This window comes from Fistularia commersonii, chromosome 22 (genome assembly GCF_037954325.1).
Source record: "Fistularia commersonii isolate RoL2024-O1a breed Wild chromosome 22, RoL_Fcom_v1.0, whole genome shotgun sequence".
Taxonomy (NCBI): Eukaryota; Metazoa; Chordata; class Actinopteri; order Syngnathiformes; family Fistulariidae; genus Fistularia; species Fistularia commersonii.
This window is the reverse complement of record NC_141305.1, coordinates 14915471-14930703: the sequence shown is the minus strand read 5'-3', so window position 1 is coordinate 14930703 and position 15233 is coordinate 14915471. Positions and strand designations below refer to the sequence as shown.

The 15233-nt window shown below is 44.2% G+C and overlaps 1 protein-coding gene across 2 annotated transcripts in view; it reads right to left on the bottom strand.

Annotated features, from left to right (window-relative positions):
* ccdc125 (coiled-coil domain containing 125) overlaps positions 1–15233 on the bottom strand; it is a 32607-nt gene that overhangs the window by 3681 nt on the left and 13693 nt on the right. Inside the window, exons 8-13 of one of the 2 annotated variants that reach the window (XR_015107832.1) lie at positions 14077–14162; positions 13921–14003; positions 7834–7946; positions 7616–7720; positions 7198–7367; positions 6981–7099 (exon numbers count right to left, since the gene is read on the bottom strand). Coding sequence is in view for 1 of the 2 variants with exons in the window: in XM_086169133.1 (XP_086025259.1) it covers positions 6981–7099; positions 7217–7367; positions 7616–7720; positions 7834–7946; positions 13921–14003; positions 14077–14162 (657 nt within the window). In the remaining variant the exon portion in view is untranslated. The remainder of the gene's footprint in view (positions 1–6980; positions 7100–7197; positions 7368–7615; positions 7721–7833; positions 7947–13920; positions 14004–14076; positions 14163–15233) is intronic. The other variant, XM_086169133.1, reaches the window with a different exon arrangement.

Sequence of the window (15233 nt, the reverse complement as noted above, 5' to 3'; positions counted from 1 at the left end):
AGAGTGAATGGTTACATGTCCCCCTGGTGATGGCTCTGCATGGGATAAATGGTTTAGATAGTGAAAGGGTGAATGAGCAAAGCCAGAAAGAGTGAAAATAGTGTGCACACAGGGCTTTGGTTATAATCTGGAGTCTGGCCATTTTCACATCAGCTGTAATGACATCAGCCGGTTGAATTAACCTGATTTCTCCCTGGATCCCCACAGCTTTCTTTGCCACATATCAACTATTATTGCAATAAAATGTTATTGGGTGTTGATGATTTAGCCCAAATACTGAGCAACAATCAAAGAGTTGAATTTTTATTTAACTATGAAAAAGGTGGACTACTCCAATTTTAATTCTAATTCAGCCTTCACATAAGCCACAAGTTGCCACATAACACCGCAATATTGGACAGGGGCAAGTGTTAGTCCGATATTGTGACAACAGATCTCAACTGACTCTTCTGTAACACTTGAAAATATTCTTCATTATTCAGATTTATTTGCTTCACATCTGCTACCTGAAGGTTGAAGGTTTTTCTCTTTCCAAAACCAAAAAACAAACCATGACAAGCATAGCGGTGGATTCAGCTGTGTAAACATTCTTAGCAGGTTGACAGGCACAGGTTTCATTGGTCCAAGGAAAATTATGACTTTCTTAAATAATGTCTTGATAATGTGATGCTTTCTTTTAGCGGGTGTTAGCTGTGATGGCCAGACTATTGTTTGGCTCTATGGCTGCACACATTTGAGACTATTATTTATGGTAGTACACTATCCAGTGAAGTTGACGTGACCAGGATCTGGATAAACAACTACATATGGAAACTTTTTTAATGTTAGATTTACAATTAATCTAATGTTTAATATCCTTTGAAAGCACAATTTTATAATATCACCAGTAATATCACCAGCACTCCTTGTTTCTGTCTGTTATGGTTTTCCCCCCCAAATTGAACATTTTCTATGGGGATTTTCATGACAGGCAGTGACAGCTGATCCACACTGATCCTGAAAGCTTAAGCAGCTTGTTGGAGTCTGACGGTAACTAAGGCACATAGGGTGTAGCCAAGGATGAATTTAGCTTCTCCACTGGGGATATTGACAGCTAAACTAAGGCACTCTATCCTGCTTTCAAATGCAATGACAGCATGCAGAAGCATAAAGTTGAAGTTCACCTGCATTTTCTTTTTAATCAGAATGAGGCTGTGTTAATTTGAACCAACAATACGTCAGTATTGAAGTGTTACTCTCCTCTGAAATGTCTTTTGTGATTGTCTGTTAATACCACCCAGCATCTGCTACATCGGACTTTTATGACCGACTTTAACTCCTTACTAGTGCTAAAATGTTTCAACGTGAGTTTATCATTGTAGGGGACTCTTAACATTATCTGGGATGTCAAAAAGTCAGCAAACTATGAGTCACTACATTTTTTCTCAGCTAACAGAATAACCAATCAAAATAACCACCCATTTCAAAACAAGAACAGTTCTATAGCACACAAATCACCCTGAACGCTTAACAAAAACCATTAACCCCCCTTTATGCCCCTGGAAGGGTCACCCAAGGCAAACAGGTCCCAGGTGAGGGACCAGACAAAGAGGGGCTCAGAAGACTCACCATGAAGAACAAAATCATTGAACCTAGTTTTTCTGTGCCCAGGCGCAGGTCACAGAGGCCCAGGGGCGAGGCCTCGATGGTGAGTGCCTAGTGGCCAGGCCTGCACCCATGGGCCTCAGTTGGGTACAGCCTGAAGGAATGACATGGGTCCCTCTTCTCCTGAGCTCTCAGGAAGGGCCAAGAGAGTCAGGTGCAATGTGAGCCAGGCAGTGGCTGGAGCGGGGTACCTCCATGGTCCGACCCTCGGCTGCAGGAGCTGGCTCTTCGCCTTGAGGGGGGGGGGCAGATTCTGACTGTTGTATGTGGTGATGCACCCAACAGCAGCTCAGTTTACCCACCCTTCTTGGGGTCCCTCGAGGCACTGCTAGAGAGCGCTCCTACTGGGGACGCCCTTGTTCCACTGAGAGATTTCAACGCTCATGTGGGCAATGACAGTGCAACTTTGAAGGGCGTGATTGGGAGGACCCCCCCCGAATCCAAACCTGGATTGCAGTGTTTTGTTACTGAACTTCTGTGCTCCTTTCGGATTGTCCATAAACATGCCCGTATGTCCACTTGACCACAAGGTCGATCAAAGAACTTTGGCCGAAGGTGCATTGGTGCCATGTCGGCGGACTTGCAGCCACATGTCCAGGACACTCAGATGAGGAGAGGGGCGGAGCTGCCAAATGATCATGCATGGTGGTGAGTTGGTTCAGATGGTTGGGGAGGATACCGGTCAAACCTTGCAGACCCAAACGCAACATGAGGGTCTGCTGGGAACGCCTGGCAGAGTCCCATGTCAATAGGAGTTTCAACTCCAACCTCCCGCAGAGGTAAAACCATGTTCCAATGGAAGTGGGGGACATTGAGTCCGAATGGGTCCGGGAATATGGGGCACCGAGCCCACTTATATGGGCTGTTTGATCCCTGTATGATCGGGTTCGTAGCTTGGTCCGCATTGCCAGTCGTAAGTTGGGACCCATTTCCCATTAGAGTTGGACCCCGCCAGGGCTGCCCTTTGTCACTGATTCTGTTCATAACTTTTATGGACAATATGTTTAGGCACAGCCAGGGCGTTGAGGGGATCCGGTTTGATGGCCACAGGAATGAGTCTCTGCTTTTGGCAGACAATGTGGTTACATTAGCTAGGTCATGATCTCCAGCTCTCACTGGAGCGGTTTGCAGCCGTGAATGAAGCAGCCAGGATGAGGATCAGCACCTCCAAATCTGAGACCTTGGTGCTCAACCAGAAAAAGGTGAAGTGCCCACTATGAGTCGAGGAAGAGGTCCTGCCCAAAGTGGAGGAGTTCAAGTAGCTTGTTCACAATTAAGGGAAGGATGAAGCAGGTGATCCACAGGCAGATCAGTGCAGTGTGTATAGTGACACGGACTCTTACTGGTCTGTCGTTTCAAGAGGGAGCTGAGCAAGGGGGCGAAGCTCTCAATTTACCGGTTGATCTACATTCCTACCCTCACCTATGGTCACAAGCTGTGAGTAGTGACCAAAGGAATGAGATTGCGGATACAAGCAGCTGAAATGAGTTCTCAACATGGTGCCAGACTCTCCCTTGGAGATAGAGTGAGAAGTTCTGTCATCTGGGGGGGGCTCGGAGTAGAGTTTGTGCTCCTCCAAATAGTGAGGAGTCAGATGAAGTGGCTCGGGCATCTGGCCAGGATGCCTCCTGGATGCCTCCTGGGAGAGGTATTCCAGGCATGTCCATCTAGGAGGAGGTCACGTGGAGGACCCAAGATACACTGGATGTCTCTAGACTGGTCTGAGAACACCTTGGCGGTCCCCAAGAAAAGCTGGACCATGTGGCAGGGGAGAGGGAGGTCTGCTGCCCCTGGGACCTGACTCCAGATAAGCAGCGGAAATGTGGAAATGGACAGATGGATCGATAGTTTGCTCCATACTGATGTGACATGAAATAATATGTGACTTTAGGTGTTGTTAAATCCTCCTTTTTTTTGGTAGTTGCGCTGGGATACCACAGGATTTGGTTCTGGGAACAATTTGATTTTCGTATTGTAAACAACTTACAATATCTGTCAGGGAATCCAAGTCATTATGTATGCAGCTGATGTGATCCTCAATGAGGCTAAGTCTCAGGTAATCTAACACGAGCACTTTTCATTATCCATAACAGAAAAACATCTTCTTTAGAAACAAAAGAAAAAAAAAAACTCTGTATCTTGTGAATACTGCCAGGAAATGTGTTCTTAAATGGTGAGGAGTTTGATATTTTAACTGAATTAAAAATTCCCTGGGGTCCCCTTTGATTCCCAGGTAACATTTATAGGGCTTGTGAAAAACCTTTCACATGAAGGTTGTAAAGGAAAACAGTATATATACCTAGAAAACTGATGACCTGAATTTGACTTCGAACTGAACAAACAATGACATGCGCTTCAGAGCATGGTAGCCAAAAACAAAAAAAACTTTATGTATGTTTTTGGAATGTGGGAGGAAAGCAGTGGAAACCCACACAGACACGGGAACACATGCAAACTCAATTAATAAAGGCTCCCTGTGGGAGCGCTAACCACTGCTCTGCCCCATCAACTAACGATCACTGTAAAATACTTCTAACCATGAACTGCTGACCTTCAATCGCCTCATTCATTTTAACACATTTGCCTGTGATACAATGTCTTCAGTCGACTCTTTTTGTTTTATTTGTTTTTTTGACAGCAGTTTTTCCCGATAAATCTTTTGTTGTTAGTCTTTTTTTCTGGGGGAACTTCTATCAGGGACAACAGATGAAAACTAGTACTGTGATGTACATGAACTTGTACCGTCCCCCTCTAGAATAATTAAAAAAAAAACTACTTGATAGCATCTGACACTGAGACCGAAGTAAGTCCGTACTTTGTATGATATACTAATAATAAAAAATATATATTCTAAGGGGATTTTCATCAAAGGTCTGTTCAAACCAGAATAAGTAAGACTAGGACAAAATGAGTAGAAAGTCATTCATTCATTTACTGACTATAGTGCGTAGTCAGGAATATGGTGGGTTGTAGATTTCTGATTGACCTATTGCATGTCTTAGACTCCAGGAAGAAACCAAAGAACCCAGAGGAAACCCATACCAGAAAGTCCCCCTCATAAGATTGAACAGGGAACCCCTCCCGTAAGGGGAGAGAGAACAGCAAAACTTACCATAACACAATAAAAACTAATCTGAAAAACTCACTGACAGAACTAAAGACTGAGAAGCAATGGCAGACAGGTGGGTATTCAGCTTTGCTTTAAATACTCTACTATTTGCCTTGTGTAAATGAAATATACAAAGTAAGAATTTCATCACATTATCAGAATCGCCATAGTCTTTCAAATATAGCAATAAAAAGCCTTGAATCTTCAAGGATTCAAATCTTATATCTTGAAAAGACATTAACAGAGTAGATATGTCTGATGTTAAGAGACAGATTTTTCCACATATGTGGTGCATGAAAAGGCCCTCTGACCAATAGTCATTTTTTGGGACTTTGGGGTAATACAAAACACAGTGGATGTCCAGGCACATGCGACTTCACTAAGTCGGTGTTATAAGATGTATTGCCATTGACGATTTCATAGGTGAGGAGCAACACCTTAACGTCTGCACTGCCCAGAACAGAAAGCAAGTAGAGTGAGCCCAGCACTGAAGTAATATGTTCAAACTGATTTGCTGTAGTCATAACATTGGCTCCTACATCCTGAAAATAATTCAGGTCTTTGCCAACTCAGATTTAGGGCATTTCAATAGTTTAAATGGAATGGCAGACGTCTTAATCAATGCATTTGTGTCAGAGCAAATCTGATCAAGATTGTTACAAAAATGACAGCCTCACTGGTCCAATAATTATTTCCATCTTGGCCGAGCTTGACAGCCAAAATTTTGCTGATAACCAGTACCAAACAGCAGCCAGACATACACTGTATTCACAGAAAGTTGAGCAGAAGGAAAAAGTCTGGACTGTTGCTCATTGGGCCAAAGTCCTTTTTTTGCATGTCATTTAGAAATCAAGGTCCAAGGACCTGGAGGAAGAGTTGGGAACCATAGAATCCATGATGCTTCCATTCCTGTGTAAAGTTTCCAGTCTGTCATTAGCTAGTGTTTGTCCACTGTGTTTTCTTGATGTGCACAGTCCATGCAGCCATCCCCAAGGGAAATTTAGAGCACTTCATGCTTCCATCAGCTGGAAAGCTTTGAGGAGATGCTAATTTTATTTTCCAGCAGAACTTGGCACCTGCCCATACTGCCAAAGGTACCAAAAGTTGTTTCAATGACCGTGGTGTTAATGTGTTTGATTGGCCAGCAAACTGACAGGATGCTTTCTTTCAATTGTTATAATAAAAAAAGCTACCAGAGTTGCCTTGCTCAACCTTAAACATTGCCGTGATCACATCTGCTTTGGCAGAAAGCCTAATCCATGCATTTGTGTCAGTCAAATTTAATAGTTGTCATGCCCTAAAAGATTGGCCAGAAAAGAGTGCCCAAAGATGTCGTAGCCAATGTGCTGACTGCATCATGCTGACTGAATCATTTGAACAGAAAACTTCAGTGCTGGCCTCACTCCACTGCTCTCCTGTTCAAGTGAGTGCAGACTCTAAGGTGTTGCTCTTCACCTATGAAATAGTCATTGGCAATGCATCTTATTTATCTGACTTGGTGAAGTTGCATGTGCCTCGACATATATTGTTTTGTGTTTCCCCAAATCCCAAGAAATGACTATTCGTTACAGGGCCTTTTCTTGAACCAACTGTGAGGAGCAATCTGCCTCCGAACATCAGGCATATCTGCTCTGTTAATTGTTTTATTGTCATATAGGCTGAAATAATATAGTGATTCAGATAATGCAGTGAAATTCTTACTTTATATACTCCCCTCATATAAAACAAATTGCCTAAAGTATTCAAGGCAAAGTTGAATATCCACTTGAATTGGCAATGACTTTTATGTTTTTGGTATGTTTTTGGGTTTTCTTCCTCTGTACGGGAGACACAGAGTGCTTAGCTCTTCTGCCTCGCAGCATGATGGTCTGTGGTTCAATCTTGACAGGGGGCCTTTCTAGCTTCACCATGCTCACCCTGATATCTGTGTGGATTTCTTCAGGGTTCTTTGGTTTCCTCCAGGAGTCAATTCTGAACTTTTCATGATATTCTATTTTTTTAGATGGAATAATATATTTGTATGATTGGCTGAACAGCCATTCATAAACAATTGAGGGTCCTGTTTTTGACAATGCATTTGTGCTTTTAAATTGAGTTAAAAGTGCATGCTTTGGGTCTACTAATTTGAGGTGACATCAAGAGGTCTTTAAGATCAGTTAGGCCTTTAAGTCTGTATGGTGTGCCTTTACTTGAACACGTTGAAGCTGTTCAGAGGGTAGATTCTTACCAAGTCAAGCAATCTGTAGAGAGTGTCCAGAAGATGATCAGGCATCTTTACCTCCAGCTTTGATGGCAGTAAATCTCTCAACCTCTGACTAAGACTGAGTAACGGATGCCTGTAAGCACCTACGAGAATAAAGCAGGTTGAAAAAATACGTTAGTCCCAAGACTTACACGTAGACTGAAGTCTCAAAAAAAAAGAATCCCATTTCTTGAGAGCGTACAGACAGATAGCAGACTTGCCATCAGATTTGCACTGATGCAGTTTCAGTATGTTTGCGTCAGCCAGGAGCATGAAGTCTTCACTTCTCTTCTGCAGCTGCTGCTCAAAGGCGATTCGAAAAGCATCTGCAACCATAGAAGCCTCCTCCCTTCTAGAACACTGAGCATCCAGCTGGAGGAACAATAACAGTCACTGTTGAAAGCACTGGCTTGATCAATCATACTGACATGCATACATTGACAAGAATATAGCAAAAAAAATAATTTTTGAAGTAACTTGAAATTTGCACAATGTTAACAATGTTGATATCAGCACAAAATTGGAAGCAAAAATCAAGAAATGACCCCAAAATTAGGTCAGTTCAATGGGCATTTAGTTTAATTATATTAAAACATGAGGGAAGACGAAATGTATTTCACCTCCTGCTGCAGCTGGGTGAGCTGCATCCTGGTAGCAGCAGCTGTGCGACTACATGGGCATGGTTCACTAAAACGGTTACAGCTGCAGGCCGCCAGCACTGCCAACTGCAACCAACACACACACACACAATCACACCCCACGTACAGACACATATATGCACACACAACCAATGAGGAACAACCATCTCTCTTTTGCAGCAGTGATTGTTCTCTCTAACCTCCACAACACTGGCGTCTCCCTCTGTGCTGTACTGGGGTCTGGTTCTCTGGTAAGCCTTTTGCTCCTTAACGTCCAACATGGACACAAGTTCCAAGCACTGTCGACTGAGTGCTATGCACATTGACACACACACACAACCAGACAGAACAAAAAAAACATACTTCAGTGATTATTGCAAGGCAAAACTCAGAGACTGTCGTGGTTCACCATTCAAGCAAAATTTTAAATCTGACACTTGGAAGATTTGTATGATATTACCTTTGCTTCCTGTTTTTTTGCGAAACATATATATACTGTGATGCAAATTAGGGGATGAGGTTTAGGTCATTATGCTTCAAGGAAGTGGACTGTCAGATGTTTTTGGTGTTTGATGAATAAAGTAAGAGCTCGCCTTTGTCTCTGCAATCCTTCCTTCCCACACCTCTACATATATATATATATATATATACACATATGTGTGTGTGTGTAGAGAAATGGAGTAGGAGTTATCTTGAATGAGGAGTTTCCTAGGAATGTTATGGAGGTGAAAAGAATGTCAGATGGACTTATGAGTCTGAAATTGGAAATTGAAGGTAGGATGCTCAATGCTATTATTGGCTATGCCCCGCAGGTGGAATGTGAGTTTGTGGAGAAGTTCTGGAATGGGTTAGATGAAGTGATGCAGAATGTCCTCAAAGATGAGAGTGGTAATTGGTGCACACTTCAATGGGTATGTTGGTGGAGGCAATAGAGGGGATGAAGAAGTGATGGGTAGATTTGGTATACAGGATAGGAATGCAGAGGGACAGATGGTGGTAGATTTTGCAAAAAGGATAGAAATGGCTGTAGTAAACACTTTTTTCCAGAAAAGACAGGAACATAGGGTAACTTATAGGAGCAGAGGTAGGAGCCACAGGTAGACTACATCTTGTATAGACGAGGTAACCTGAAAGAGATCAGTGACTGCAAAGTAGTTGTAGGTGAGAGTGTAGCCAGACAGCATAGGATGTTGGTTTGTAGGATGACTGGTGACAAGGAAGATCAAGAGGACAAAGGCAGAACATGGGACAAAGTAGTGGAAGCTGAAAAGGGAGGAGTGTTGAATGGTTTTCAAGGAGGAGTTGAGAAAGGCTCTGGGTGGTCAGGGAGAGTTTCCAGATGATTGGGCAACTACTGCTAAAGTTATCAGGGAGACAAGCAGGTGAGTACTTGCCGTGTCGTCTGCCGAGAAGGTAAATAAGGAGACTTGGTGTTGGAATGAGGAGTGCAGAAGTATATACAGAGAAAGTGGTTTGCAAAGAAGAAGTGGGACACTGAGGGCACTGAAGAGAAAAGACAGGAGTACAGGGAGAAACAGTGCAAGATAAAGATAGAGGTAACAAAGGGTGTATGATGACTTATATGCTTGGTTGGACAGTGGAGAGGGAGAGAATGATCTATACAGGTTGGCGAAACAGAGATAAAGATGGAAAGGATGTACAATAGATCAGGGTGATTAAGGATGGAGGGAAATGTATTGACAGATGCTAGAAGAGTGATGGGAAGATGGAAAGAGTATTTTGAAGAGCTAATGATTATGGAAAATGAAATGTGAACAGCAGTATGGCCTCATGTGTAGAAAGAGTACTACGGATGTAGTATTTGCTTTGAGAATGCTAACAGAGAAGTAAAGAGAAGGCCAGAGGGAGCTGCATCGTGTTTTTGTAGACCTAGAAAAACCATACGACAGGGTGCCACGAGAAGGGCTCTAGTATTGTGTGAGGAAATCTGGAGTGGCAGAGAAGTATGTTAGACTGTTGCAGGACAAGTATGCGAGCTGTGAGACAGTGGTGCGCTGTGCTGTAGGAGTTAGAAGTTCAAGGTGGAGGTGTGACTCCATCAGGGATAAGCTCTGAGTCCCTTCTTGTTTGCAGTGGTGATGGACAGGCTGACAGATGAAGTTAGACAGGAATCTCCATGGACCATGATGTATGCAGATGAGATTGTGGTCTGTAATGAGAGCAGAAAACAGGTTAAGGAAAATCTAGAGAGGTGGAGATATGCTTTGGAAAGGAGAGGAATGAAAGTTAGTCACAGCAAGACAGAATATATGTGTGTGTGAATGAGAGGAACTCAGGTGGAATGGTAAGGCCACAGGGAGTGGAGATCAAGAAGTTGGAGAATTTCAGATACTTGGGGTCAGCAGTCCAAAGCAATGGAGAGTGTGGAAAAGAGTTGAAGAGACAGGTTCAAGCAGGTTGGAATGGCAGGGGAAAAGTGTCAAGCATGCAAAGTGATAGGTGATCAGCCAGAATGAAAGGATCGGTGTACAAGACAGTGGTGAGACCAGCGATGCTGTATGGCCTGGAAAAAGTTACAAACACCAAAAAAACAGGAGGCAGAGCTAGAGGTTGCAGAGATGAACATGCTATGGTTCTCTTTGGGAGTGACCAGGATGGATAGGATCAGGAATGAGTCTATCAAAGGAACAGCACATGTTAGATGTTTTGGAGAGAAGGTCAGAGAAGCCAGACTGAGATGGTTTGGTCAAGTACAGAGGAGGGATAGTGAATATTGATAGACAGATGCTGGAATTGGAGCTGCCAGGCAGGAGGTCTTGAGGAAGACCAAAGACAAGATTTATGGAGTTAGTGAGGGAAGATATCAAGGTAGTTGGTGTGAGAGAGGAGGGTACTGAGAATAGGGTCAGATGGAGAAAGTTGATTCGCTGTGGCAACCCCTGAAGGGAAAAGCCAAAAGGAGAAGATATGTGTAGTTGACTTAGATTGTTGATTTTTAATTGATAAGTCGGTACTCCTTTTTAATGCAGCCTCAGGGCGGCACTGGCCCGTGTCTCTCCAAGCCTGCCTTGGGGGTGCACGGAGGAGTGTCTCCCTGTGCCGGTCCCAAGCCCGGATAAATGCAAAGGGTTGCGTCAGGAAGGGCATCCGGCATAAAACTTTTGCCAAAACCAAATATGCGAGACAACCAAAACTATACCATACCGGATCGGTCGCGGACCGGGTTAACAACGACCGCCATTGGTACTGATGACCTACAGGGTACTAATGGAAATTGGGCTACTGTGGGTCGAAGAACAAGAACAAGAAGAAGAGGAGGAGTGCGTGTTCGGAAGCAGAGAGAGAGGAGGAAAGGAAAGAGTCTGGGACTGAGAGTAGGGACTTTGAATATTGGGACTATGACAGGAAAAGGTAGAGAGTTGGTGGACATGATGCAGAGAAGAAAGGTGGATATACTGTGTGTCCAGGAGACCAGGTGGAAAGGTAGTAAGGCTAGAAGCTTAGGAGCAGGCTTTAAGTTGTACTATTATGGTACTGACAAGAAGAGAAATGGAGTAGGAGTTATCTTGAAGGAGGAGTTTGTTAGGAACGTCCTAGAGGTGAAAAGAATGTCAGATAGACTTATGAGTCTGAAACTGGAAATCGAAGGTGTGATGCTCAATGTTGTTAGTGGCTATGCCCCGCAGGTGGGATGTGAATCTGAAGAGAAGGAGAAGTTCTGGAATGAGTTAGATGAAGTGATGCAGAATATTCCCAGAAATGAGAGAGTGGTCATTGGTGCAGACTTCAATGGCCATGTCGGTGAAGGCAATAGAGGGGATGAAGAAGTGATGGGCAGATTTGGTATCCAGGATAGGAATACAGAGGGACAGATGGTGGTAGATTTTGCAAAAAGGATGGAAATGGCTGTAGTGAACACCTTTTTCCAGAAAAAAACAGGAACATAGGGTAACTTATAAGAGCGGAGGTAGGAGCACGCAGGTAGACTACATCTTGTATAGACGAGGTAACCTGAAAGAGATCAGTGACTGCAAAGTAGTTGTAGGTGAGAGTGTAGCCAGACAGCATAGGATGGTGGTTTGTAGGATGACTCTGCTCTGCCTTTGTCCTCTTCATCTTCCTTGTCACCAGAGGACAAAATGGTGGAAGCTGAAAAGGGAGGAGTGTTGCATGGTTTTCAGGGAGGAATTGAGAAAGGGTCTGGGTGGTCAGGGTGAGCTTCCAGATGATTGGACAACAACAGCTAGTGTTATCAGGGAGACAGGTAGAAGAGTACTTGGTGTGTCATCTGGAAGGAAAGTAGATAAGGAGACTTGGTGGTGGAATGAGGAAGTGCAGGAGTGTATACAGAGAAAGCGGTTAGCGAAAAAGAAGTGGGATACTGAGAGGACTGAAGAGAACAGACAGGAGTTCAGGGAGGTGCGGCGAAAGGTAAAGATGGAGGTAGCAAAGGCAAAACAAAGGGCTTATGATGACTTGTATACTCGGTTGGATAGTAAGGAGGGTGAGAATGATCTATACAGGTTGGCGAAACAGAGAGATAAAGATGGAAAGGATATACAACAGGTCCGGGTGATAAAGGACAGAGAGGGAAATGTATTGACAGATGCTAGAAGAGTGATGGGAAGATGGAAAGAGTACTTTGAAGAACTGATGAATGTGGAAAATGAAAGAGATGCAAGGGTAGAAGAGGGGACTATTGTAGACTACAAAGTAGCACAAATTAGTAAAAGTGAAGTGAGGAAGGCATTGAAGAGCATGAAGAGTGGAAAGGCAGTTGGTCCTGATGATATACCTGTGGAGGTGTGGAAGTGTCTAGGAGAGGCAGCGGTAGATTTCCTGACTAGATTATTCAACAGGATCTTAGAGAGTGAGAAGATGCCTGAAGAATGGAGACAAAGTGTGATGGTGCCTATTTTTAAGAATAAAGGGGATGTGCAGAATTGTGGCAACTACAGAGGGATAAAGTTGATGAGCCATACAATGAAGTTATGGGAAAGAGTAGTGGAAACTAGACTTAGAGCAGAAGTCAGCATCTGTGAACAGCAGTATGGCTTCATGCCTAGAAAGAGTACTACAGATGCAGTATTTGCGTTGAGAATGTTAATAGAAAAGTACAGAGAAGGCCAGAGGGAGTTACATTGTGTTTTTGTAGACCTAGAAAAAGCATATGACAGGGTGCCAAGAGAGGAGCTCTGGTATTGTATGAGGAAGTCTGGAGTGGCAGAGAAGTATGTTAGACTGGTGCAGGACATGTATGCTAGCTGTGAGACACTGGTACGGTGTGCTGTAGGGGTAACAGAGAAGTTCAAGGTGGAGGTGGGACTCCATCAGGGATCAGCTCTGAGCCCCTTCTTGTTCGCAATGGTGATGGATAGGCTGACAGATGAGGTTAGACAGGAATCCCCATGGACCATGATGTTTGCAGATGACATTGTGATCTGTAGTGAGAGCAGACAACAGGTAGAGGAAAATCTAGAGAGGTGGAGGTATGCTCTGGAAAGGAGAGGAATGAAAGTTAGTCGCAGCAAGACAGAATATATGTGTGTGAACGAGAGGAACTCGGGTGGAGCGGTGAGGCTACAGGGAGTGGAGATCAAGAAGCTGGAGGATTTCAGGTACTTAGGGTCAACAGTCCAGAGCAACGGAGAGTGCGGAAAAGAGGTGAAGAGACGGGTCTAAGCAGGTTGGAATGGGTGGAGAAAAGTGTCAGGGGTACTATGTGATAGAAGACTATCAGCCAGAATAAAAGGAAAGGTGTACAAGACAGTGGTGAGACCAGCGATGATGTATGGACTAGAAACTGTTACAATGACCAAAAGACAGCAGGCAGAACTAGAGGTTGCAGAGATGATGTTGAGGTTCTCTTTGGGAGTGACCAGGATGGATAGGATCAGGAATGAGTCTATCAGAGGGATGGCACACGTTCGATATTTTGGAGAGAAGGTCAGAGAAGCCAGACTGAGATGGTTCGGTCATGTACAGAGAAGAGATAGTGAATATCTTGGTAGACGGATGCTAGAATTGGAGCTGCCAGGCAAGAGGTCTCGAGGAAGACCAAAGAGAAGATTTATGGATGTAGTGAGAGAGGATATGAAGGTAGTTGGTGTGAGAGAGGAGGATACAGAGAATAGGGTTAGATGGAGAAAGTTGACTCGCTGTGGCGACCCCTAACGGGAAAAGCCGAAAGAAGAAGTCAGTACTCCTTTTTATATGATTATGGCTAAAACTACAGACTTCTCAACTGCCCCTTTGAAAATTTCTGCAGTAGGAAATGCTCCACAAAGTCTTCCCCTTCTAAAGTATCTGCATTTTTTTGGCATTACCAGCATTTTCCACACGCAGTTGCTGAGCCTCCTGCTCTCGTTCCACCAGGTTGTCACTCAGAGTTTTGTTCTCATTCAAAATTCTGATCAAACACAACAAGCAAAGTCAGGAAAAGCACTATTAAAATGGTCAAATAAACTGATAAAAAATGCGACCTGCTGTGTTTTTGCTCCCAGGACAGCTCAGACTTCTTCATCTGCATCTGTGAGAAACTTAGCTCCCACTGCAGGCTGTTAACCTCCTGCAGACAGGGAAAAAAATATTTTGAAACATGGAATTGAAAGAAAACAATGGTGTGCTAAATTCTAGATGTGCCGCAAGATCCTGTAAAATTGGTCCAAAACACCTGAAATAAGTAAATGACTTGAAGGACCCAAAATAACTGAAAAAAAAATCATGCTTTCAAAATAACAAAATTAAATGGAAACCACTAAGTAATTAGCGAAAAGAAAATTTATGGGACATTAGAGAAAGAAAAAAGGGAAAATATGCCTACTGCATGTCAAATACATGTAGGGGTAATGGAGACTTCTAAACCCATCACATCCCTGACTACATGGTAGGCAAAAAAAACAAAACAAAAAAAAAAAAAAAACCATTACATATATTGCAGCCTCAGGGCGGCACTGGCTGAAGTCTCCCCAAGCCAGACTCAGGGGGACATGGGCCAATGTCTCCCTGAGCCAGTCCCAAGCCTGGATAAATGCAGAGGGTTGTATCAGGAAAGGCATCCGGCGTAAAACTTTTTCAAAACCAAACATGCAAATCTATCATCATAACCTGTCACGGCTCAGGGGCGGACTCAAGCAGGGAACCACACCAATGCTAGAGTATGTTCAGATGGAGGTTTTATTTTTAACCATGGGATGCGGGGTCTTCGCAGGGTCGGGGTCCGATGTTGCACCGGCCGGCTGGGTCCGGTCGTAACAGGATTCTCGCAGGGTTGGGGTCTGGTGGTCCACCAGGGGGTATCACAAGGTCAGGGTCCGAAGGTCCAGGGGGGGCCTGGTCCACAACAGGGTCTCGCAGGGTCCGATGTTACACCAGCCGGATCCGGTCATAACAGGGTTCTTGCAGGGACGGGGTCCAATGTTACACCGGCCGGCTGGGTCCGATCGTAACGGGGCTCTCGCAGGGTCGGGGCCCGGTGGTCCACCAGGAGGTCTCACAAGGTCAGGGTTGTTGGGGAAAGGGGAAGGCCAGGCACCACAGCTAGGTCCGGTCATGACAGGGGTCGTTGGGCAAAGGGGAAGTCCAGGTACCACAGCTAGTTCCGGTCATGACAGGGGTCGTTGGGCAAAGGGGAAGTCTA